Here is a 27,315-nt window from a genome sequence, read left to right on the forward strand (position 1 = left end):
TACACCAAAAACTTTAACCTGTTCACTCAACCGGAAAATGTAGGTCAGGTTCAGCATCCGAAGCAAGCCCGGTAGTATGCATCCTTAGATGTATCATCCATGCAAGTTTGGTCAACATAAGGCTTACAGTTACTTGGAAATGAAACCTACACCAAAAATGTTAACCTGCTCCAAAAACATTAACCTGATCATTCCTTTGCTGAAATTGCAGCATCTGAAACTTTGACTGGTACAATGAAGCACACCAGAACCACTTCCATGCATGTCTAATCAATATAGGACAAAGAAGTTCTTAAAAAGAAAACTGCTCCAAAAAACTTAACCTTAACCTGGGACGCCGACGCTGAGGGTATCACATAAGCTCCCCCCAACTTTGTTGAGGTGAGCTAAAAACCGATACACTGAATTATGTATCTTAGTGTAGTGTACTTGTGTGCCAAGTTATACTGAAATCAGACCATAACTGTAGAAGGAGTAGCATTTTGAAAGAATTTCACAGAAATTTCCATTTTTAGTAACAACGGCAACACTGTTCATCGAAATCAAAAACCGGTATACAGAATTATGTATCTTAGTGTAGTCTACTTGTGTGCCAAGTTATATCGAAATCAGACCAAAACTGTAGAAGGAGTAGCATTTTGAAAACATTTCACAGAAATTTCTATTTTTAGTAACAATGGCAACACCATTCACGGAAATCAAAAACCGATACACAGAATTATGTATCTTAGTGTAGTGTACTTGTGGGCCAAGTTATATTGAAATCAGACCAAAACTGTAGGAGGAGTAGCATTTTGAAAGAATTTCACAGAAATTTCTATTTTTAGTAACAACGGCAAGTGGTAAACACCGTTCATCGAAATCAAAAACCGATACACAGAATTATGTATTTTAGTGTAGTGTACTTGTGGGCCAAGTTATATTGAAATCAGACCAAAACTGTAGGAGGAGTAGCATTTTGAAAAATTGTTTACAGACAGACAGACAGACGGACAGCTAGACAGACGGACAGACAGATGGACGGACGACGGACGCATTACTATCGCATAAGCTCTTCTGGTCTCTGACCAGTAGAGCTAAAAATTGCTCCACCTACTCAAGACAACCGTACAAATCATTAACTCATTTAATTACAAAATATCATTTACATGTAAATCACATTAAAAATTCAAATTGTTAAGTAATCAAGCGACATAAGAATTTTAACTACATGATTACTGATGATTGATTCCCACTGATCCCACAAACTGTCAGTCACAAGTAGCAACGTTTCTTAATGCTAAAGGCACTCTTTATATTTTTTATCTTTGCATTCCTGTCAATGATTTCAAATTCTCTAATTCAATTTTAGAACCCGAATATACCACTAGTAGACAGCAATATACTGTTTTATATTGTACACTTTAAAATACATCGATTTCACACAACTGTAAATATTGTTATCTAATTGTGTAATTTTATTTGTTACAATCATACACACTCTTATTTCCACATTTCATAGTATATGCCTTCAGTCATACACCCTCTTGGATCCACCTCTCAAGTTGTAATTCAAACACACCACTGGCTCTCCTCTGACTCTTTAAATCCTCCTCTAGTTTGTCAAACTGTTCTGAGATCCGGGGCTGATTTAGAGTCTTGTCCAGACTGTATCGTCCATATCTCCACACACTGACCTCAGAGTCGTTTACCGAGTCCCTAAAAGACACATTGACCTCTGGGTCACAGACTGAGTCCCTCACACTGACCTCAGGGTCACACATTGAGTCCCTTAAAGAATTCTTCACCGTGATGCTAACTTCTTCATTGGAATCATACATGCTCCATTGGGGCAGGTTTGTAACATCTGGAGAAAGAGTTTGATCTACCTCTGTTCCACTCACTAAACTCTCAAGGTATTTGTCAAACTTTTGAGATTTCAGTTTCTCTTCTTCAATAGTTGTTGACAGAAGTTCAGATGTTTGCTTGGCCTCATGAACTGTTTTAGGTAAGGGATTCACAGTGTTAAATTTTTCCTTCTTTGGTACACTGGAAGAGCCAGTCTTAGGATTTCTGAGACTACTTCTGCGAGCTAACTCTTTAGTGGCTGCTCTGTACAATGTTTTCTCGAGAGAAACATTTCCTGGAAGAATTCAGAATAGGTATTTTGTACAATTTATGTTTATTTATAGTATACACATTATTTTGATTTATCATATTTAAAGTTTTCCCTTGTTCATTTTCTGATAAACTAAAAGTAAGGTTTCAGTTGTAGGTGGTTATTATTACTTGCTGGATATAACACAAACACAATGCAATGAGTTTTATTTATTGTATCAACATTACAATTTATACACTGACCTTGTCTGTCTTTTTCATTTTCTAGATACCGCCACTCAGCAGGAGGGACAAAGTCTAACAGGGCATCCTTGCTGTAAGCCAACAAAATTTCCTCAAGGCCACTCTGTTAAATAAATAACATATTCAATAACATTTTGAGAGAAAAAACAGAATGATGCCTTGTTATATTTATTATTTAGCCTTGTGATATTACATAAATCTTTCCTTCAACAACATACATGGCTTGGACAATGTAAATAGTTACTTCAAATTAAATCAAGAAATTGTTTTTCTATCTGACAGTGGGACATTAAACAAGAGGCCCATGGGCCACATCACTCACCTGAGAAGCTTTGACCATTCTGTTCTTTACCAGATTTCCCCCTTGTTATACATAATGCATCCCCACCCTACCCCACTGACGAAATTTAGACATTTTGAAATCTACACTACCCCATGATCCTTTCATGGGCACATATGTTTCAGCTTTTTTGGCCCAGTGGTTCCTGAGAAGAAGATTTTCAAAGATTTTTCCTATATATTTCTATGTAAAACTTTGATTCCCCTATAATGGCCCCGCCCTTCCCCCTGGGGTCATGATTCCTACAATTTAGAATTTACACTACCCCAGAATGCTTCCACATAAGCTTCACTTTTTCTGGCCCAGTGGTTCTTGAGAAGAAGATTTTCAAAGATTTTTCCTATATATTTCTATATAAAACTTTGTTTTGTTTTGAACATATTTTATTGACAAGCAAAAGGATAAGAAACAAGTTCTAACAACTTACTAGTTCTTCTCCTTAACATAAACACATAGTAATTGTCATGCAAAAAGTAGAAAAAAAACTTGTACAAATAAGAGTCAATAATACATCTAGCTAAATCTACAAGATTCATTTATGAATTTATGAACAGCGGCAAAAATGCCAATGTTTACTTCAATTGAAAGATTTTCGTTGCCCCATAGCAGTAGGTGTACATTTATGATGTCTATATCAAGTCGAAAAAGATAGTCAAAAAGATTACTTCTAGCATTAAGGTATTTTTTACAAACAAAGAAAAAATGATGAGCATCTTCCTGTTTACCACAAGAGCAATAAGGATTATCAATGATATTACGTTTGAATAAGTCTTGGTTCAATACACAGTTGTGCCTTAATTTAGTATGAATAATGTTAGTGATAAAACTTTGATACCCCATTGTGGCCCCGTCCTTCCCCCGGGGGTCATGATTTGAACAATTTAGAATCTACACTACACCAGGATGCTTCCACATAAGTTTCAGCTTTTCTGGCCCAGTGGTTCTTGAGAAGAAGATTTTCAAAGATTTTTCCTATATATTTCTATGTAAAACTTTGATTCCCCTATAATGGCCCCGCCCTTCCCCCGGGGGTCATGATTCCTACAATTTAGAATTTACACTACCCCAGAATGCTTCCACATAAGCTTCACTTTTTCTGGCCCAGTGGTTCTTGAGAAGAAGATTTTCAAAGATTTTTCCTATATATTTCTATATAAAACTTTGTTTTGTTTTGAACATATTTTATTGACAAGCAAAAGGATAAGAAACAAGTTCTAACAACTTACTAGTTCTTCTCCTTAACATAAACACATAGTAATTGTCATGCAAAAAGTAGAAAAAAAACTTGTACAAATAAGAGTCAATAATACATCTAGCTAAATCTACAAGATTCATTTATGAATTTATGAACAGCGGCAAAAATGCCAATGTTTACTTCAATTGAAAGATTTTCGTTGCCCCATAGCAGTAGGTGTACATTTATGATGTCTATATCAAGTCGAAAAAGATAGTCAAAAAGATTACTTCTAGCATTAAGGTATTTTTTACAAACAAAGAAAAAATGATGAGCATCTTCCTGTTTACCACAAGAGCAATAAGGATTATCAATGATATTACGTTTGAATAAGTCTTGGTTCAATACACAGTTGTGCCTTAATTTAGTATGAATAATGTTAGTGATAAAACTTTGATACCCCATTGTGGCCCCGTCCTTCCCCCGGGGGTCATGATTTGAACAATTTAGAATCTACACTACACCAGGATGCTTCCACATAAGTTTCAGCTTTTCTGGCCCAGTGGTTCTTGAGAAGAAGATTTTCAAAGTTTTTTCCTATATATTTCTATGTAAAACTTTGATTCCCCTATAATGGCCCCGCCCTTCCCCCGGGGGTCATGATTCCTACAATTTAGAATTTACACTACCCCAGAATGCTTCCACATAAGCTTCACTTTTTCTGGCCCAGTGGTTCTTGAGAAGAAGATTTTCAAAGATTTTTCCTATATATTTCTATATAAAACTTTGTTTTGTTTTGAACATATTTTATTGACAAGCAAAAGGATAAGAAACAAGTTCTAACAACTTACTAGTTCTTCTCCTTAACATAAACACATAGTAATTGTCATGCAAAAAGTAGAAAAAAAACTTGTACAAATAAGAGTCAATAATACATCTAGCTAAATCTACAAGATTCATTTATGAATTTATGAACAGCGGCAAAAATGCCAATGTTTACTTCAATTGAAAGATTTTCGTTGCCCCATAGCAGTAGGTGTACATTTATGATGTCTATATCAAGTCGAAAAAGATAGTCAAAAAGATTACTTCTAGCATTAAGGTATTTTTTACAAACAAAGAAAAAATGATGAGCATCTTCCTGTTTACCACAAGAGCAATAAGGATTATCAATGATATTACGTTTGAATAAGTCTTGGTTCAATACACAGTTGTGCCTTAATTTAGTATGAATAATGTTAGTGATAAAACTTTGATACCCCATTGTGGCCCCGTCCTTCCCCCGGGGGTCATGATTTGAACAATTTAGAATCTACACTACACCAGGATGCTTCCACATAAGTTTCAGCTTTTCTGGCCCAGTGGTTCTTGAGAAGAAGATTTTCAAAGATTTTTCCTATATATTTCTATGTAAAACTTTGATTCCCCTATAATGGCCCCGCCCTTCCCCCGGGGGTCATGATTCCTACAATTTAGAATTTACACTACCCCAGAATGCTTCCACATAAGCTTCACTTTTTCTGGCCCAGTGGTTTTTGAGAAGAAGATTTTCAAAGATTTTTCCTATATATTTCTATATAAAATTTTGATTCCCCATTGTGGCCCCGCCCTTCCCCCGGGGGTCATGATTTGAACAATTTAGAATCTACATTATACCAGGATGCTTCCACATAAGTTTCAGATTTACTGGCCCAGTTGCTCTTGAGAAGAAGATTTTTTAATGACCCAACCCTATTTTTCTCTTTTCTTGATTATCTCCCCTTGCGAGGGGATATGTCCCTTCATTTTAACAATTTAAATTCCCCTTCACCCAAGGATGCTTTGTACCAAGTTTGGTCAAAATTGGCCCAGTGGTTCTTGAGAAGAAGTCGAAAATGTGAAAAGTTTACAGACGGACAGACAGACGGACGACGGACAAAATGTGATCAGAAAAGCTCACTTGAGCCTTCGGCTCAGGTGAGCTAAAAAGTTAATGAATAAAAACCTCTAAATTTAGATCCGTAAAGTCAGCTACAGTGATCTTGAATTCAACACAGGCCATAATGACATCCGTCCAAGGCATGTTGATGTAGGTTGGGTTACACTGACTGACCCCTGTACGAAGGTCACACGTATCCTCGAAGTCTAAACGAGTCTGTCGCAGCAGTACTCTAATTCTAGGAGAACAAAATATGAAATTTTGAACATGAAGTATGGTTTCAGCGGGCAATTTTAAAAATACTGTATTTTTAGACGGGGTCATGTGACCCCGTCTTTTAGTTTACTCTCAGAGGCCTAAAAATAGAAAATGGAAGCCGTGGTGATAACACATGAATTAAATCTACGCATACGAAAGAGTGCAGAAATTGTTTCGATCAAAACATAAACATTTTGTATCAAACTGAAGAAATTGATATGAACCTTTGTCTAACTCAACTAATAAAGTATTTTGATAATTTAAAACTGAAAATATTAACTGTAAATAACACTAGTAGACAAAGTACTATCCTGCATCCTTATTATTATGACTGCGTAAGCATCATCCATTGTTTACTTCCGGAGAAATATTAGTTCGTACCTGATGAAATTCGGAGCAGTTCAGAAAGGTTTCCAGACTGAGCAATTATTAAAATTTCTACTTCAAATCAAATTAAATGAAAAATGTGAATGTATATTATTCATAGTTTTGTTTTTAGTATGTTAATGAAAAAATAAAGTTGTTATTAAAACTCGTAAAAAAAAAATCACATTAATTTTGTGAAATCTAGCATGAAGATTATTTTGACCCCGTCTTTCAGTACTGTCTCAGTACTTGTTAAAGTGAAATTTTGTGTGAAATTGTTTGTATAATTAATGCTTGATTTATATTATCTTAATCTTGTTGAATTGTAGTAATTGCTCTAAGCTACAGACTGCAGTGATCTGTTTATGTGATAAGGTCTTGACCGCTCATTAAGATTTGGCTGGGAAATTTAGCTCTTGTATCAGCATTGCTGACTTTTATCACCCGAGTCTCAGGGGGATTGAATGTCCGAAGTGCTGGCCATGAGAAAATGCAGAATTCATAGTGTTCACAATTAACGGGTTAATTTAGCAGTGATTGGCAGTCTGTAGGTTGGGCAGTTCTTAATATTTAGCGTAGAATTTGTGTGTTCATTTAGTTACTCAGTCGGGTCCTGTGTGTAAAGTGTTACACGGGAATACAAAATAAACTTTGTTGGAAACTTTGGGCGTTTTTATTTAAAAACAGAAAGTTTCGGTGTAACATTTTAAGTGGTGGCAGCGGTAAAGGATCCTAATTAAATGTGAAATATTGTTTGAAATTTTATACATATATTTGGATTTAACAAGCGGAATTAAAATGCCTAGGAAACAGGACTTGGAATTGGAATTTCAACTTTCTAAACAAAAACAGGAACATGAATTACGTTTAAAAACACTTGAATTGGAACATGAAAAAGAAATTTTGGAATTACGTGTTCAGCTAGAGAAGGCCAATTCAACACCAGGTGCACATTCGACAGGAATGCCAAAAATTAAACTTCAACCATTTAATCAGGAAAAGGATGACATTTTGTGCTATCTCTCTGAATTTGATGCGGTAGCTGAGCATGCAGGTTGGACTGAGAACTCAAAGGCTTTACAGCTTAGGTCACTTTTAACCGGAGAAGCTCGAGAAGTGTCGCAGCAAGTGACTTCGGGATACAGAGATCTGTATAAGGCTCTTTTGAATCGATTCGGCAAGCGCCCAGCAGACTACTTTCAGTTCCTGGAGGAAATCAAACGTAGACCAGGAGAAACTTACAGAGGATTAATGTCGAGAATAGATCTGTATTTGAGACGTTTCATTGATGAGAAAGATCACGTACAAAAGTTCCGAGAAGAGTATTTCTTAAAGGCATTATCTCCTCAACAAGCCCAGTGGATTAGACGGAATAAGGGAAGTAGTGAGTTAGTTGAAGCTGCTGAGGATTACATTCTACCGACAAAATCGGCCGAGGACAGAAAACTTCAAAATCCTAAAGTGTTAGGTGAGAAGAAGAGCCAGGAACAGGGGAACTCCGGAAAACAGAAAAGTTTGGAAAGTGAAATGTTTTAGCTGTGGGAACTTTGGACATTATGCAAACAAATGCCCAAAGAAAGGTAATCTAGCGTCGTGTTTCGTGAAAGGAGCATTATGGGGTTTACATTATGTTCCGGGGAAAGTGGATGATGTGGAAGTGTCAATGGTCAAGGACACTGGAGCATCTATGACGCTATTGCGGGAGGATCTTGTTGATCCAAAATGTGTTCTACATGGACAAACTACTTCCTTGGTTACAGCTATTGGACAGCCATTCGAGGCTAAGTTAGCTGTGGTTAACCTGGAAACACCAATGTTTAAGGGACATGTTCAGGTAGGTTTAGTACCTGATCTGGTTGCAGATGGTTTATTGGGAATAGATGTTCTGGAGAGGAACAAAGTTGCAGCTGTGGTTACGAGAGCCAAAGCAAAAGAACAAGAACAAAATGAATTAAGTGCCAAAAATCGCATGAATAAATGTGATGTCGTACGAAGGGACTTAAACGTCATGGTAACTGACGATGAGGCTGGTGAAGTGAACCTTGATTTACCGGAAATTTCATTGGAAAAGTTGAGCGTGGTGAATGGAAATAAACTATCGAAACTTCAGAAACAAGACCCAACACTCAAAAATTGTAGGGATAAAGCATTCAAAAATGTATCACAAACTGAGACAGAACATAAAGCGTTTTACTGGGAGAATGACATATTGAAACGAAAATGGACTTCCAAGAAAAAGAATCTGTCGGGAACACAAGTGGTACTTCCAGCATCGCTAAGAAAAGCAGTGATGAAGCTGGCACATGATCAGCCAATAGCTGGACATTTAGGAACTGAGAAGACCAAACAACGTATTCTTGCGTCATTTTATTGGCCTGGATTGTTCCAAGATGTGTCGGACTACTGCGCAGAATGTGACACTTGTCAAAAAGTGGCAAAAAGAAGTGCGGAAAGAGCTCCTATGGTCAACACACCTATCATAACTGATCCGTTTTCAAAGATCGCAATGGACATCGTTGGCCCACTCAATAGGACAACTCAAGGTAACAAATACATTCTGACTGTCATTGATGAAGCTACGAGATACCCAGAAGCTTTTGCTTTACCAAGTTGTGAAGCTGAACGAATAGCCGACACTCTCATTACATTATTTAGTCGAGTTGGAATTCCTAAAACTATTCTCACTGACCAAGGATCAAATTTCACGAGTGCGCTCCTGAAAGATTTATATGAGAAAATCAAAATCAAGGGAATAACTACAACGCCTTATCACCAGCAGGCAAATGGCAAAGTTGAAAGATTTAATGGAACGTTAAAGTCAATGTTGAAAAAGTTGTGTATGGAGAATGGCGAAGATTGGGATGTACTACTTCCCTATGTACTTTTCGCGTACAGAGAAGTCCCGCATGAGGAGACTGGTTTTTCACCATTTGACCTGTTGTACGGATGGCCAGTATGTGGTCCTCTTAGTGTTTTAAAGAGCTTCATGACTGGTGAGGAGGAAATAAAAACATCAGAGATAGATCATGTCGTCAACATCCGAAACAAACTGGCTGATGTGACACAACTCGTGCAAAACAACTTGGAAATGAGGCAGTCGAAGATCAAAGATTGGTATGATCGCTCAGCATCCAAAAGGACTTTGCGCCCTGGTGATGAAGTACTCGTTCTACTCCCGACCGAACCTGGCAAGATGTCCGCTCAGTGGAAAGGACCATTTCGTGTGGTTAACAAGGTAAATGATGTTAACTATAAACTCAATGTTGGAGGACGATGTGGACTTGTTACCTACCATATCAATTTACTTCGTCCTTATAACCGGGCTACATTACTGGCAGGAACAGAAAATGAAATTGGAATTGAACAGCAATTTCCTAACGACACCACAGAAACCATTTCAGATCTTGTCTTTGGACATGGGCTGACTCAAGTGCAGAGACAGAGTTTAAGGGATGTTTGTCAGAAATTTTCAAGAATTTTCACATCAAAGCCGGGAAAGTGTGATGTTATCTCACATACAATCAAAACAATGTCTGAGAATCCAATTACTCAGAGACCTTACAGGATACCGGAAGCTAAGAAACAGGAAGTGAAGGAGTCTTTGAATGAAATGTTAGAACAAGGACTTATTACACCATCCAAAAGTCCGTGGGCCTCACCAATTGTCCTTGTCAATAAGCCTGATGGGACAATTAGAATTTGTGTTGATTATAGGAAACTGAATGAAATAACTCTCACGGATCCTTATCCCATTCCACGCATGAGTGAAGTATTTGAGAAAATTGGAAGCGCAAAATATTTGAGTAGATTTGATCTAACAAAAGGCTACTGGCAAGTTCCGCTGGCAAAGGAAACGCGCGAGAAATCCGCCTTCATCACCCCATTTGGCCTTTTCGAGTTTACAGTGATGCCGTTTGGTATGAAGACGTCTCCAGCATCATTCATAAGACTTATGGATCGTATTTTAGATGGAACTCAAAATACTGTTGCGTACTTTGATGACATAATTGTTTACAGTCAGACGTGGGAAGACCATATCAAACATGTAACAGAGCTGCTTCAGCGTATTCATGAGGCCAATCTTACCATCAGACCATCAAAATGTAAGTTGGGAGCAACAGAAATCATCTGTTTGGGACATATAGTTGGAGGGGGATCAATTCGACCAGACCCTCGGAAATTGAAGGCCATGGAGGATTTTCCGCTTCCCTTGACAAAGAAAGAATTAAGATCATTCTTGGGGCTAACTGGATACTATCGCCAGTATATAGGAAATTATGCGGACATAACTGTACCACTGACTGATCTACTGAGAAAAAGTCAGCCCGCAGAATTAAAATGGACGGAGAGGGAAGTGCAGTCATTCAAGAAACTGAAGGAGGCCCTGATGACAGCTCCTGTTTTGGTCAATCCGAATTTCAATTTACCGTTTGTACTACAAACAGATGCGAGTAATAACGCAATTGGGGCTGTCCTGAGCCAACAGATGCCAGATGGTGATCACCCAGTTGCTTACCTTAGTAAGAAGTTACTTCCAAGGGAAAAGAACTATTCAACGATAGAGAAGGAATTATTAGCTATCGTTTGGGCCATTGGATCGTTTTCGTATTACCTAGAGGGGAGGAAGTTTTACGTAGAAACAGATCACAATCCACTAACATGGTTGCATCGCTTGAAGAATAAAAATCAGAGACTTTTACGTTGGGCCCTCACACTACAATCGTACACCTTTGAAGTTAGATATAAGAGAGGAAGCAAAAACACAAATGCAGACGGATTATCAAGAATCTGAAAAGTGAAATGTGTTTGTGAATTATGGGCAATTTTTGTGAAAATTTTATATTCATAAAATTCAAGTGCATTCAGTTTGGATTTACAGTGAAATTCATTTTGGATTTATATTATTCCATTGATGATTAATTGCTATTAACTGTTTAATACTTATTTGGACTGGCTAAAGTGAATTTAGTGACTGGTTAAATTTAATGTTGCTATATACAGAATTATGAACTTGGAAAAAAATTCAACTATTGACAGTTAAATTTTTATCTTTGGAAGGGAGGTGTTAAAGTGAAATTTTGTGTGAAATTGTTTGTATAATTAATGCTTGATTTATATTATCTTAATCTTGTTGAATTGTAGTAATTACTCTAAGCTACAGACTGCAGTGATCTGTTTATGTGATAAGGTCTTGACCGCTCATTAAGATTTGGCTGGGAAATTTAGCTCTTGTATCAGCATTGCTGACTTTTATCACCCGAGTCTCAGGGGGATTGAATGTCCGAAGTGCTGGCCATGAGAAAATGCAGAATTCATAGTGTTCACAATTAACGGGTTAATTTAGCAGTGATTGGCAGTCTGTAGGTTGGGCAGTTCTTAATATTTAGCGTAGAATTTGTGTGTTCATTTAGTTACTCAGTCGGGTCCTGTGTGTAAAGTGTTACACGGGAATACAAAATAAACTTTGTTGGAAACTTTGGGCGTTTTTTATTTAAAAACAGAAAGTTTCGGTGTAACAGTACTTTGATATATCCTTATTATGTTATGGCAGCATCATCCTTTCTTGAAAAATTGATTAAAACTTTTAAAACAGTAACATTTGATAAATCTTAAATGTGTCCAAAATTTCTGATCAATAACTTTAAATTACATGTAACAGACTTACTTAGACATGAGGTCTACACACTGAGATGGTGAAAATCCATCAGTAATTCTCTGAACAAAAAACCAAACATCACGACAGACTGTTGACCAATCATCATCCTCTTCTATACTGTATTCAAAACTCGGCATCTGAAGGTCATCCAGAAGGTCAGAGATCAAGGTCATGTGTTTGTCTGTATTCCAATACAGGGGAGGTAAACCTGATTAAAAAAGAAATTCTTATCTCTTTTGACTAAAAAAAAAAAAAACACTGACTCTAAGTTAAGTGTGAAAATGTTCTATCAACAACAGACTCAACATCTTCAAAACAAAGCTTCAGAAAATTAGTCTAAAACATGTCTTTTTTTTTTGCTCACCTGTGTCCAATTGCTCAAGTGAGCTTCTAATTATTAATAAAAATGTCTAGCTTCTCTTTTTCATTTGTGAAATTTTCATATTTACGTCTTCTCAAGATTCCTTGGATTAATTTCAGCAAATCTTGCCATAAATAATCTTGATTATCATTACAAATTAACTTTAAAACTACAGCAAAGCCAAATATAGTCAAAATTAAATACATATGCATTATGGAAGAGCATTTTTCTGGTAATATAGATTCAAATTACTAATAGTTCAAACCATGACCTCCAGAGCTACAGCAGGGCCACATTGGATGATCAAAAGTTTAACATGGTAATATATAGGAAGATAAAACATCCTTGATCAAAAGTTTAACATGGTAATATATAGGAAGATAAAACATCCTTGATATATGTAGATTGCAGTTTGCTTAAATTCCCCTCCCTTTTTGCTCTGGAAGGGGGAGACGGGAACTCTTACTTTTACATCTTTTCAATACTAAACTAATTCTGCTTTTCTCTTATCAAAGTGCTCAGGTGAGCAATGTGGCCAAGAGGTCTCTTGTTGTCTTAGTCTTGGCTAGCCGCTAACAACTTCTCTAGTATAAAGTCTTACTAAGACATTGAGAAGACAAGAGGCCCACGGGCCTTATAGGTCACCTGAGTATCATGTAACAACTTTCCAGCGATTGTATTTGGTTCGTGTTTTAATCCAAAAGCCATGAAATTCACAAATTTTGAAAGAGGCACCATTGCTTATCAAAGGGCAGATTTCAAAGCATTAATTTATTTTTAGTCAAAGTACCCCCATGGTACCCCTGACCCAGTGGCCCTGAATTTATCGATTTTGAAAGAGGCCCCTCTCTTCATTAGAAGGCCAGCATTTTTTTTATCTTTAGGTTTAGTTATGAACATAAGAATAAAAAAGTCCCGAAGGAGAAGGAAATAAAAAAAAAAATTTTGATAAATCAATTATAACAATTTGTACATTCTTTTTTTATGCTATTCTAATAGGCTCCTTACCACTGGAGACATAATGCTTACAAATAGGAAAGTAGAACATTTAATTGCTTATTTCATCATCCGCCAGTTTGGGCCAGTTATATAAATTTTGTGATGTTGGTCAAAATATATTTTAAAAAATCAATTCTTTAAAAGTCTTTTAATATATCTTCATTTTTATAATATGTGTTAGGTGAATGCATGTGTAGACATTGTTCTAAAATTTACTTGATGCCTAAAATTATAATTCCTATCATAAAACAGACAGGGAGTATTGGGGAGTAGGGTGAATATTTTTTCAATTAAGTGTAAAATAATTTCTCTGGCTGATACAAATGATACTACATGCCTGTATATATTTGTATATTCTTGCCTTTTAATAGTTAATTTTTTTTATTTCTTCAGGTTATTGTTCATTTCTTCCTCAAATGGACTTAACTTCTCCCATAGTTTTATTCATTACATCTGATGCATAAGCAACCCTTATCTGAAGAATGATGCTTAGACTGTAAGCTATAACAGAGACCTAAACAATGTCGTTGGCAATATGCAATAGCTACCACGTACGGGCAGTTTAAAACCTGGGGGAGGAAAATAATTTACAGACAGATATAGATACTTTTGAAACAAATACATAATTATCTCACCAGCAAGTCATTGTGCAACAAAGTCGTCAGCATTTTATTTGTCCTTTGAACGGGTGAAACGTTTTGAATGGCACTCGTATCGATGAATTTTACACTAAACCAAGAAAGCTTTATTTACCCGCCGTTTCATCTTAAAACCGGAAGTGCGAGTTCGTAAATTTGAAATCTCGATCCCGACTCATATTTGACCATCGGGAAAAAAATGTTTTATTTTTTTTCTGAAAATTCAAAACCTTGAGCGGAGGATTTGTACAACTGAAAATAAAATAAATCCTGGCCTTAAATATGTAATTAGATCATTAGCATATTAACCAGGAGCAAAGGATAAGATGTTCAAAGAATTCATGCAATTCACTATATAATCATTAGAGCCCCACCCTAAAACAAGAACCCCTGACCCTGGGGCCATAAAATTCACAATTTTGGTAGAGGCACTTTTGCTTGTCATAACTATGTACTTAGTTAGTTTATTTAATACCCAGGAGCAGATAGGAAGATTTTCAAAGAAATAATGTATTTTCACTATATAATCAATAGAGCCCCACCCTAACACCAGAACCCCTGACCCTGGGGCCATAAAATTCACAATTTTGGTAGAAGCACTCTTGCTCATCATTACTATGTACTTTGTTGGTTTATTTAATACCCAGGAGCAGAGAAGAAGATTTTCAAAGAAATAATGCATTTTCACTACCTACTTATTTAGCCCCGCCCTAGCACTAGAACCCCTGACCCCAGGGCCATGAATTTCACAATTTTGGTAGAGGACTCATTGCTGATTACAATCATGCAAACAGTTTGATTGCTTGATGTCCAGGAGTAAAGAAGAAGATTTTTAAAGATTGCATTAATTTTAGTGGTTTTGGCCCCACCCCTCAGGCCCCAGGGGGGCAGGGATCATGAAATTTACAATTTTTGTTCCCCTTCACCCATAGATGCTGTGCCAAATTTGGTTGAAATTGGTTAAGTGGTTGCAGAGAAGAAGCTGAAAATGTTCAAATGTTAACGCACGACGCACGACGAACGACGAACGACGACGGACGAAAACAGATAGCAATAGGTCACTTGAGTTTACTCAGGTGACCTAAAAAGGGGAAAAACAGAAAAAAAAATTCTTGTCTATAATCTATCTGCTGAAATATCAGGTGAGTTCAGCAGTAAATTAGTAGGGCTGGGACGATACAACTTTTTCTATATCGATACGTATCACATTTGAGCCACGATACGATATGTATCACGATATGTTTAATTGCTTATAAATCCTTTTTTTGCATTGAAATAAACAAATTATTTCTTTGCAAATAAGAATAAATTATTCAAAATACTGTAAACCAACTTTTATTCGCGAGCAAGAAATTTTCGCGAAGTTCGCGAGAGCCTCGTCATCGCGAATATTTCTCGCCGCGAACCGGTCCTTAAAATGTATTTGTTTATAAAACTACAGATCCAAAAGGCTTGATCGCGAAAATTAATCGTCGCGAACTAGTTTATGCCTAGTAAATCGCAAAATAAAGTTGTCGCGAATAAAAGTTGGTTTACAGTAGTTGTTAATATGTTGTAAAACAAAAATATTTTACTCAAGTGGTGTTAATTATTATTTATCTCATTCCTATATTTATATTTAACTTATTTATGTTATATATTAAACCCTAAATGTTAAATAAACAAAGAAAAACAGAAGTCACTAGATGTTTTTGGGCGATATTTCGATATTTTTTTAAACGTATTGATATGTGTATCATCCTCAAAGATATCACAATATATCGATATCTCGATATATCGTCCCAGCCCTATAAATTAGTACAAACATAAATGTTATATTCTTGTATTTAAAATCAAATATGATGACAGAGAGTTGAAGCAGCTCTGACTTTCAGTATACACACATAACTTACCATGCATCTTAGAGTGAGTGAATTCACTGACTGGCCAGGAATAACCAGACAGTTCTGGGGATGTCAGTACTTGTTGTAAATAGACAATCACAGCATTGTACAGACTTATTATTGTGTTTGGGTCCTGTAAATATGTTAAAGGAAAATAAGAATTAATTGACATCATTCCAAAAAGACCTAAGAAACATTAAATTCTTCTTAAATAACACATTTTATCTCTCTTGCCTAAGCAAGTTTTCAGTTACTTCTTTCAATTTAATGCCCTGTTCACACGGAGAGTTTAATTCAAATTAAACGTAAAGTTACTGCGAATTAGCTTTGCCTAGCGTTCACACGGATAATTTAATGCGAATTAGTTTAATTCGAATTAATTTACTGCCCATTAAATTACTTCCCATTAGCTCCGTGTGAACACTAAGCGAAGCTAATTTGAATTAAATTTTGACGCATGCATAAGGCCAGAATTAAGTCACAGGACACGTGTTGGTGGTTATATGTAGGTATTTGTGCTATAATTGGTTCAAATATTGAGGGAAAATATGTTAATCACTAAAATCAATGAATACCTGTAGCCACTACATGATGTATCAAAGAATGGCTCTGCATATGTGACGTGATTTACAAATGACGTCATAAAAGACTTACTGATGCCTGACTGTAGAAGAAAAATTTTAATTCGCATTAGTTTACTTCGCATTAGCTGTCGTGTGAACACAACTTAATTCGCATTAATTTGATTCACATTAGTTTACTTCGCATTAATTTCCTGCGAATTAAGGATACACCAAAGGTTTCCAAAAGGCAAAAATTAATTTGCTTGTAATTCTTTCATTAACAAAGATAACATATTAAAAGTATATATCATTTGAAAGCTTATTAAATTCACTATTTAATAATCCTAATTTAAATTTTCAATTTTATCTTATTAAAAACTTATTAATATTTTAATGTAAATATTAGTGCATAAATTTATATTTTATAAATCAACTTTTTTGTATTCCACCTCTCAAAGTCAAAATTTTGCCTCAATGTAGATAAAAGATTGAACTTTAAAATCGTATCTCAGATTTTTGATAAATCTTCTTATTCAAAAGTTACATCCATAAATTTGTCTTTCAATGTTACCAATTTATTAGCCTAATTCTACATTTCCCCCAATAATTCGAGAACTGAGCAAGATATCAAAAATCTGAGATACGGTTTTGAGACGCATTCTGGCCAGTTTTCAGAGAAATTGGTCAATAAATAAGGGAGCTGAATCCTTTCAAATAATACCACCAACTGTCTGATCTTACTTTACAGTAGAGGGCAAAAACCCATTACACAACAAAGTCTGCCAAAGCTGGAAATATATTACACCTTGGAGATTCAGCTTTGGATACCTGTCACTTATCCATATTTCCTATGATTATTCACAAGAATGGGAGGTTCTATTCTTTATTTAGGTGCTTTTAATGAAGTAAAATAGGTTCAATTCTGAATCAGAAAGATTTCCCGGCAAAATGGCAAGAGCTAAGCTCCACCTCCTATTTCATGGTCATTAGTGACCTGTTAGATCTCCTTCCCTAAATCTAGAGTCCCTGTAGTTTAATTACTGATAACCTCTGTGTGGCTAGTGAAGAATTCCCCAAGCGGTCACAGTAATTTATTGCTCCTTTCAGAAGCAGGCAGTTACAGACCAAATCAGCTTCAATAAAGGCACATTCACATGTGTTAGTGTTTATGAATAATTAGAAAACCATTTAATAATCAGCAAGAATTTTTCATGCATTATAAAGCAGTGATTAGCATTGTTTTCTTAGCCAAAAATCTCAAAATTGACAAAAATCTTGAAAAAAGCCTTTGGTGTATCCTTAAACTCATCGTGTGAACAGGGTATAAGAGTCAGACCAGAAAGGCTCAATTGAGCTTTCAGTTCAGATGATCGAGCTGAAAATGTAATTGTGTGTTTAGGAAGGGAAGGATACATTCAAAACATACAACAATGAATACAAAAGCTACATATTAGTATGCAGTTAATAGGCTGACCTGGTGTAGATATCCAGTGAGTTTTCTCTGTTTCAGGTTATACAACACGGGTCTGTAGAACTGCTCCTGTATAAAGTCCTCCACCACAGTCCTACAATACTGGACCCTCAAACTGGGAGGATCAGGGGAGTGTTCTGTCAGCCATCTCACACTCTCTGATAACTAGAGAACAAAACTTTACTGGGTACAGTGTACATTAAGACCTTTAGGCCTCAGTTAACCTTTAAAGCATATATGCAATGAGAATAAATGCATTTCAGAGAATGGTCAGAACTATTGGCATCTGAACACTTACTTTTTCTGTGACCTCTGGTTCCTCAACATCCACACCTTGAGGAAAATCTTCATCATGTTTCACAACACAGAGGAACAAGTCACCTATCTTCCCATCTGCAATCAACTCATCAATATTCAGACATCTCATTATAAAATCCTCATCTACATTTTCATTGGCTGGGACTGGACACATTACAACCAATGGGAGAGCAGGAGAGTTTGGTTTGTTCATTAGGAGATCCTCTAATCTTCTCTTCTCTTCTTCCCATAGAAGCTAAAGAACATTTAAAATTCATGGTCAAAAAGCAAAAGATGTATTAATATGCATCACTGTGATGCAGAGAGGGTCAGCATTTGACATGCACACTGTACATCAATATCATTATGTACTGAAGCAGCAATTTTTATTTAATTTCCATATTGTAAAATTTTTCTGAAATATCAGAATACATTTCCATTCTATTTGTTTTCTATGTGATTAACTCTTTGAAAATTAGTATAATTGAGTCAACTGACATATTGACTATTCTATTGGAATGCAAGTTTAACCAAGCGATAGACCAGAATATAACACCTAAATTGCATATAAATCTTGTGAGTCAGTCTTTTTGTCTGACGCTAAATAATGGAGCTAATATGCTTGTAAATCTTGTGTAGCTGACTTTGTGTCTGATGCTTCGGAAGCCTAATATGCGTGTAAATCTTGAGATAGAGGTCCAAATTTACAATTTTATTTCACGAGGTAATAGAAATATAAGGAATGGTTGTTATGGAAGCTATCCCACGTTTCTAACATTCGTTGATGTCCTAGCATACTCTACTAACTCGACAGTGATACCTTAATCATGTACTTTTCACAACCCTTAAAATTGTTAGTCATATATCTAGACCCTTGACCTTTACTAATCTATGAAGAAAGCGAAGTTTATGATGTTTTACAGCATTTTTCAATGGAATAATTAACATGTCTCTCTCTGGACTATTGGCTTACCCACTCTGGATCTTCATTGAGGGGTGGAGGCATAACAAAAAGAAGACAAGAGGTTCCAAGAAGGGAGCCAGGTACATCAGGAATGGATATATTACCCTCCAGGAGCCTCACACAAACACCCAGACTGCCCGACATTGATTCATGTGTTACTGGTACTGTATACAAACTCAGCAGCTCATTCTGTCATTGTTTAAAAAATAATGTATTTAAATACTGTGATATCACTAATATTTGTTAGAGGTTAAATTTCATTGTTTTGAGGGCTTGAAGTGATCTGTGAATTTATGACCACAGGATTGTGAGGAAAACTTAAAATTTCAAATACACTACTTCTAAACATTCTTTACCAAAATAAAGTCCCCAAAAAGCAATATTTTTCCTCAAACCCCAAAAATTTGACCCCACAAAAATATGTAATTTTACAGAGACAAATAACACTGACATAGAAATAATTTTGATCTGTAACATTTCTCATCTTTTTTGGTGAAATGTTTGATTTTCTTGATTTACTAGCAGTTCCAAATCATATCTTTCAAATACCTGTTGATTACATGTAAGCGGTTAGATTTACCTGTACTGAAGAATGTTGGTGTGATTTGGGTGTCCCTCTTGAGAATTTTGCCTTCAGCCACTTAGTAAGATGACTGAGACTTTGACCTTGGTGGTCTGTCTGTATGTAGTCTGGGTCAGGTAAAGAAATCACCAGTTTCCAAAACACTTGGCTGCACTTCGCATTTTCTACAAAAAAAGTACATGTACATGCAACTTATTTCAAAACAGTTATTTCAACAAAGTTGTCTGGCTTCAATTTTTTTTTATTCAGCTCTAATAATGACATACTTTTACAAGACACTCTATTTTTCTTCAGCAGATGATGTCCACCAAGAGAGCAAATGTCCAAAGGTTTCCAAGCTTTTTGTCGACACAGATTCCTGTAGATTTCATGAGCTGTCAGTACTTTGTCTTCCATCTCTGATCTCTTCACAAAAATCACTGGGGACTCCACAGATAATTTTGTTGTCTGGTTCACATAGAATCCTCCCTCCTCCACCCCCTCCACCCTTCTCTCTGGAATTAAGGCCTCTATCTGCTGTGCTGGCTCCATCATGAAGATTGATGAAGGGAAGTCTAGCAAGGAGCGTTTAAACTTAATTCGAGCAGTGTGCTGAGCTTTCCACATTCTAAGATAGCGCCCTGTTCTTTTGACCTTGACACAGTGTTCAAGGTCAGCTAACTGTTGAAGCCTTTCCACGACATCTTTCTGATAAACTTCTGATGATACAGATTGAGTCATGTCTTGGATGGAGGAGTTCAGAATGACATCTGCTATCTCTGCAGAACACCTCTGGATTCTTTGTCTCTTTAATTCTGCATGTACTTCCCTACGAACAGAGCAATTTCTTTATCAAATATACATGAAGATTAGAAGTTTATAATGATATAATAAGCATTTTTCCTAAAAATACAATGTACTTCAAAGTTTATTATGTTAACATAAGCAAGTATCTGGAAATTTCAGGTTGACATTTTTAATGCATGTTTACATGTTGGCTAAAATCTGAATTATTCTGCATCCTACCTGATTTCTGCAGTGGACAAATTCAATGTCTCCTGATCCAGGACTTCCTTCAGAATCTCACTGGTTAGATACACTGCTGACCGAGTTATCATGGCTTCTCTCTCAGCTTTCTGTTGTTTCTGTCTCAGTAGTTCTGCTTCTGCCTCAGCTTGCTTGGCCAGGGTCCTTAATAAAGTAGAAAGGTTAATAAAACCAGATGTTGATCATTGAAAGTTCATGTCCAGGGACACTTCACTTTTTCCCCAATCTTCCTAAGTAACTTCCATAAAGCATATAAATACCATGAGTAAAATCTATATTAAGTACATGAAGGATAAAATATATTCCCTTGATTGGTTCATGTGGTTAGGAACTTGGGATTAACTATTCCATTCAGGATTTGATAGTGAAATATATTCTTAAACATGCATATATATCTATTTCTTTTCTCTGTATCTCACTATAAACTGTACAAAGTACATTATCTAACTGCAGTTTTATCTGATTTTGAATTCCATCTAAGCCAACTACTTGTATAAAAAAATTTTTAAATGACACTAGATGGTAAGTATTTTACTGACAAAAATAAGTACATAACTACACAAAAGAATAAAACAAGAGAGATAACTCTAAATGACACATGACAGGAAGTGTACCTGTATTTTAACCTAATATACAATCAGGTGATAAAGTAACACCCTAATTTCTGTTTTTGCAGAGACAGAGAGAATGACTTATAAAATATCAGCTGTTCCAAGGTACTGTTTCCTTTTCCTATAATTCATATGCAGTGATTAGCCATGGATTTATTTTAACCTGAAAGTTCTTTTTAGTGGTCCCTTAAAAAATTAAGACTTAATGAAAGAGACAAAGTCTGTTTCTGGATTTTTATATTTGCAGAGATAGAGAGAAGAATAAGACTATAGTTTCATTTTCAAGGTATTAATTTCTTTTTAAGAAATCGGGTAATTTACAGGAAATAATTAAGAACAATCTCTACACTGCACACTAAAAAGTTCTGATTCTATGGCATTTTTTTTTTTGCAGTTTAAGTGATCTGTTCTTTGATTTGAATTCTAAACAAGAGGCCCATGGGCCACATCGCTCACCTGAGAAGCTTTGAACATTCCGTTCTTTACCAGATTTTCCCCTTGTTATACATATTGTGACCCCACCCTACCCAACTGATCATAATTTAAACAATTTGAAATCTACACTACCATAGGATGCTTTTATTCAACATTGTAAAACTTTGATTCCCCATTGTGGCCCCACCATACCCCCGGGGGTGACATGATTAGAACAATTTAGAATCTACACTATCCTAGGATGCTTCCACATAAGTTTCTGCTTTTCTGGCCCAGTGGTTCTTGAGAATAAGATTTTTCCTATATCTTTCTATGTAAAACTTTGATTCCCCATTGTGGCCCCGCCCAACCCCCGGGGATCATGATTTGAACAATTTAGAATCTACACTACCCCTGGATGCTTCTACATAAGTTTCAGCTTTTCTGGCTCAGTGGTTCTTGAGAAGAAGATTTTCAAAGATTTTTCCTATATATATTGCTATGTAAAAGTTTGATCCCCCATTATGGCCCTGCCCAACCCCCAGGGTTCATGACTTTAACAATTTGGAATCTACACTACCCTGGGATGCTTCCACACAAGTTTCAGCTTTTCTGGCCCAGTGGTTCTTGAGAAGAAGATTTTCAAAGATTTTTCCTATATATTTCTATGTAAAACTGAGATTCCCCATTGTGGCCCCGCCCAACCCCCGGGGGTCATGATTTGAACAATTTAGAATCTACACTACCCCTGGATGCTTCCACGTAAGTTTCAGCTTTTCTGGCCCAGTGGTTCTTGAGAAGAAGATTTTCAAAGATTTTTCCTATATATATTGCTATGTAAAAGTTTGATCCCCCATTATGGCCCTGCCCAACCCCCGGGGGTCATGACTTGAACAATTTAGAATCTACACTTCCCCAGGATACTTTCACATAAGTTTGAGCTTTTCTGACTCAGTGGTTCTTGAGAAGAAGATTTTTAAAGATTTTTCATATATATTTCTATGTAAAACTTTGATTCCCTATTGTGGCCCCGCCCTATCCCCGGGGGTCATGATTTTTACAATTTAGAATCTGCACTACTTAAGAATGCTTCCACATAAGTTTCAGCTTTTCTGGCCCAGTGGTTCTTGAGAAGAAGATTTTTAAAGATTTTTCCTATATCTTTCAATGTGAAAGTATGATTCCCCATTGTGGCCCCGCCCTATCCCCGGGGGTCATGATTTTAACAATTTAGAATCTGCACTACCTAAGGATGCTTCCACGTAAGTTTCAGCTTTTCTGGCTCAGTGGTTCTTGAGAAGATTTTTAAAGATTTTTCCTATATCTTTCAATGTGAAAGTATGATTCCCCATTGTGGCCCCGCCCTATCCCCGGGGGTCATGATTTTAAAAATTAAGAATCTGCACTACCTAAGGATGCTTCCACGTAAGTTTCAGCTTTTCTGGCTCAGTGGTTCTTGAGAAGAAGATTTTTAAAGATTTTTCCTATATAATTCTATGTAAAAGTTTGATTCCCCATTGTGGCCCCGCCCTATCCCCGGGGGTCATGATTTTTACAAATTTGAATCTACACTACCCCAGAATGCTTCCACAAAAGTTTCAGCTTTTTTGCCTCAGTGGTTCTTGAAAAGAAGATTTTTTAATGACCCCACCCTATTTTTGTCTTTTCTTGATTATCTCCCCTTGTAAGGAGACTTGGCCCTTCATTTTCACAATTTAAATTCCCCTTCACCCAAGGATGCTTTGTACCAAGTTTGGTCAAAATTGGCCCAGTGGTTCTTGAGAAGTCGAAAATGTGAAAAGTTTACAGACGGACAGACAGACGGACAGCTAGACAGACAGACGGACAGCTAGACGGACGACGGACAAAATGTGATCAGAAAAGCTCACTTGAGCCTTCGGCTCAGGTGAGCTAAAAATAGAAATTCACATCTTATTACACAATTTGTAATCAATTCAAGTATTCTTAACATCTTAAAAGGCAAGGATAAATTAATTGAACATGCATATTATTTCCATGTACTTTCTCCATGGACATAAACAACTGCAGTTATTTCTATTCATCGATACTCTCTTTATGTCCATTAAACATATTAAAAAAGGTTTGAGATAGAAAATTTTCAAAATAGTTCTTTTTTTACATGTTTAAAATTAAAAAAATATATTTGACTTCTCCGTAACATTTATTTGATATCTTCTAATAATCTGTCAAGTTTTTCCAAGTACAATTAAAAGACTTATACACTGTATTACAAATTAAAGTGTTTCGATTTCAAATTCAAATTTCATTATGATTGTTTTAAAAATTATGAATAAATAAAGAAATCTATAATTTTTTAGATTCAAGGCAATCATGGACCCCCACAAAAGTGCCCAGGATGTGAGCAGATGTGACCTTTGTAAGAAAGCAATAGCTCAGATGTACTGTGATTTCTGTCATGTCAACCTCTGTAAACCCTGTATAGGAGAACACATTGCTGATGACTATAGCAAACACCAAATTGTCCCATTCGTTCAAAGAAAATCCACCTTAATTTATCCTACGTGTGCAACACATCCAACCAAAACCTGTGAATTACAATGCAAAGAATGTGACATCCCTATTTGTGCTACATGCTCACTATCTGAAAATCATAAGAAACATCAATTATCAACCCTATTTGAAGTTTACGAGTCAAAGAGACAAAGGATTGAAAAAGACTTAGAGGATATAGAAAGCATAATTTCCCCAACATATGAAGAAATTGCCACTGGTACAGAAATCCAGATAGAAAACTTAGAGAGAGAATACGAGAAACTTACAACAGAAGTGAAAACCCATGGAAAAGAATGGCACAAAGAAATTGACAACATTGTCAACAAACTAACAACAGAAATAAAAGAGATGAAAATCAAACACCAGAACATTCTGAAGAAACATCTGGATGAAATCAAACAGACACAGTTAGTTATTGAAGAAACACGGCTTAGTCTAAAAAAAGTGGAAGAATCAAATGAAATATCTTTGACTATAGAGTATAGCTCTAAAACCAAAGAATTCAGAAAACTCCCTCCAAAAGTTCAGGTATCAATGCCAACATTTATCCCAAAGATAATAGATACCGAACAGCTTTATATGTTTTTGGGATTTTTGACACCATTTTCCACCAAAACAGATAAAAATGGCTACATAATGAAAAAAACAAATACACAAACTAAAAAATTTCTGAAAGAACCAGAACTTATCATCACTATAGATACTGGTTTTGAAGAACTCTGCAGTGTTGCCTGTCTCAGTGAAGAAGAAATCTGGATACGTGCACGTAGCATCAGTGATATAAAATGCTTCAATATTCAAAGCTCACTTACCAAGACAATCAAAACAAAATCAGATGAATATCCAAATGATATAGCAGTGACGAGTGATGGGGATCTAGTTTACTGTAACTGGAAGACGAGGACCATTTATAAAGTGAAGAAGGGACAGACAGAGGGGGTGATCAGACTACAGGGATGGATACCTAGTAAACTCTGTGTCACCTCCTCTGGTGATCTCCTGGTTACCATGTACAGTGGTGGTCATCCATTAATTTCTATGTTCAGTAAAACACAGTCCAGAGTTGTCCGTTACTCAGGCTCCACAGAGAAACAAACAATCCAGTTTGATGAGGAGGGTAAACCTCTGTATTCAGGAAATGACTACATTAAGTATATCAGTGAGAATAGAAACCTGGATATCTGTGTGGCTGACTATGAAGCTGGTGTTGTAGTTGTGGTCAATCAGGCTGGAAAACTCCGATTTAGATACACTGGTCGTCCTTCTACTAGAAAGAACAAACCATTTATACCCTGTGGTATCTCAACAGACAGCCAGAGTCAGATCCTGACAGCAGACTGTGATAACCACTGTATCCACATCCTAGATCAGGATGGACAGTTCCTCCGTTATATATATAACTGTGATCTAAGGGATCCATACGGATTATGTGTAGACAAAAGTGACAATCTGTTTGTTGCTGAGTACAACGGAAAAGTTAAAAAGATTAAATATTTTCTGTAATGTGACATCCCATGAAATTAATGATAGCCAATAGAGTCGGGTATTGTGAGTGAAAACCATATTGCAATTATCTTACTTTGAATATTGCAATATATTGTGATATATTGTAGATTACTTATCATTATTACTTATCATTAATTAATGTAAGCAGAAAGGTTGAAATGCTGTCAAGTTCAAAGACTATCTGAATCACTGTATCTTTAAGTTTTAAAAGTTTTAATGGGGGAATTAGACATATATTAATTGCGCACTTTATAACACTTAACATTTAATCAAATACCATGTAAAAAAATAAAACAAAATGAACCCTCTTAGAGTATTTTTTAATTGAAAAAAAAGTTTATACAGAGAAAATATAATACTTTTTTTTGGCCGGGGGGGGGGGGGGGGGAGGCTATTGAAGTAACATAAAATGTTACTTAAAGATTAAAATAATACATAAAAAATAAAAATTTTATTGTGGCCAAAGAATAAAACTAAAGCCAGAAAAAAAATTGTGACCTTTTTTCTTGTCTTTTGGTGTTTTAGTCTAACCCAACCTAATTTAACATTATGGCAAACAATCTGGAACAGGCTATATTTACTGTTTTAATATATACATGCTCCTGTTTTTTTATGAAGATGTTTAAAATGGCATAAAAGTTATTAAAAAAAATTAAAGCAGCACTGCATCAAGTGAAAACATGGATGGCCATTTCCTTGCAATATATGATGTACATGTATATTGAACTTAACATTTCATTGCTACGTTGATCGTTTCGATTCCATGTGAGATTTTGAGAACCACAGTACACATGGTATAAATCCTGTAGAAATAGTTTTTTTAATGTTTGTTAGGAAATTTGTTTTGAACTATTTTATTGACAAGCAACCCTGTAGTCTGTCTGTCCATACATTATCCTTGATAATAAAAATGATGTAACACAAAGTTTTTATTGTCATAGTGGATGTTTCATTTATTTTAAGTATAGCAAAAAGTCAAAATGAACTTTGTAGCCACCAGGAGCATTGCAGTTCACTCATATTTGTCTGTTTTAAGTAATTTCAGCATTGCCTAAAGAAAATAAACTTACGACACAAATTCAGCGACCACCTCTCCTGTTATAGAATCATACAAGTACTGTGAGATTTCCATTAGTGTATCCACCTCCCGCTTTGCTTCCTGTCCAATCTCTAAACACATGTTGTCAATGACCTCCCAGAATAGGAATTTGGCAGTCTCCTTCACTTCCTGAAAAGATTATCAGAATGAAACTTAATTCATGGCACATCTAATCGTAATAAACTTTAGGCTGATCAGCAATACATGTATTGAAGTTGCCTCATGCAAACTCTTTTACTTACGGTTAACCCCTTAAAAAATGAAAACATGTACATGTATGGCATTTCTTCAGGAAATAATATTACACAACGTT

The 27,315-nt window shown here is 35.9% G+C and overlaps 2 protein-coding genes across 2 annotated transcripts in view; one reads left to right on the forward strand and one right to left on the reverse strand.

The window, feature by feature from the left end:
• Positions 1-1,072: 1,072 nt before the first annotated feature.
• Positions 1,073-27,315, reverse strand: part of LOC134235333 (germinal-center associated nuclear protein-like) — a 35,379-nt gene continuing 9,136 nt past the window's right edge. Inside the window, exons 18-29 of the mRNA XM_062717463.1 lie at positions 26,974-27,131; positions 20,817-20,981; positions 20,078-20,619; positions 19,809-19,975; positions 19,238-19,417; positions 18,266-18,520; positions 17,971-18,132; positions 15,943-16,066; positions 12,062-12,260; positions 5,839-6,010; positions 2,341-2,443; positions 1,073-2,122 (exon numbers count right to left, since the gene is read on the reverse strand). Of these exons, the coding sequence (XP_062573447.1) occupies positions 1,515-2,122; positions 2,341-2,443; positions 5,839-6,010; positions 12,062-12,260; positions 15,943-16,066; positions 17,971-18,132; positions 18,266-18,520; positions 19,238-19,417; positions 19,809-19,975; positions 20,078-20,619; positions 20,817-20,981; positions 26,974-27,131 (2,835 nt within the window). The 3' untranslated portion in view covers positions 1,073-1,514. The remainder of the gene's footprint in view (positions 2,123-2,340; positions 2,444-5,838; positions 6,011-12,061; positions 12,261-15,942; positions 16,067-17,970; positions 18,133-18,265; positions 18,521-19,237; positions 19,418-19,808; positions 19,976-20,077; positions 20,620-20,816; positions 20,982-26,973; positions 27,132-27,315) is intronic.
• On the forward strand, positions 21,638-26,244 carry LOC134235334 (E3 ubiquitin-protein ligase Midline-1-like). The gene is made up of 2 exons (XM_062717464.1): positions 21,638-21,734; positions 24,202-26,244. The coding sequence occupies exon 2, from the start codon at positions 24,215-24,217 to the stop codon at positions 25,898-25,900; it is 1,686 nt and encodes a 561-aa protein (XP_062573448.1). The 5' UTR covers positions 21,638-21,734; positions 24,202-24,214; the 3' UTR covers positions 25,901-26,244.

Source organism: Saccostrea cucullata, unplaced genomic scaffold (assembly GCF_032062105.1).
Source record: "Saccostrea cucullata isolate Sc308-1 unplaced genomic scaffold, CSIRO_AGI_Scuc_v1 ctg3513, whole genome shotgun sequence".
NCBI lineage: Eukaryota > Metazoa > Mollusca > Bivalvia > Ostreida > Ostreidae > Saccostrea > Saccostrea cuccullata.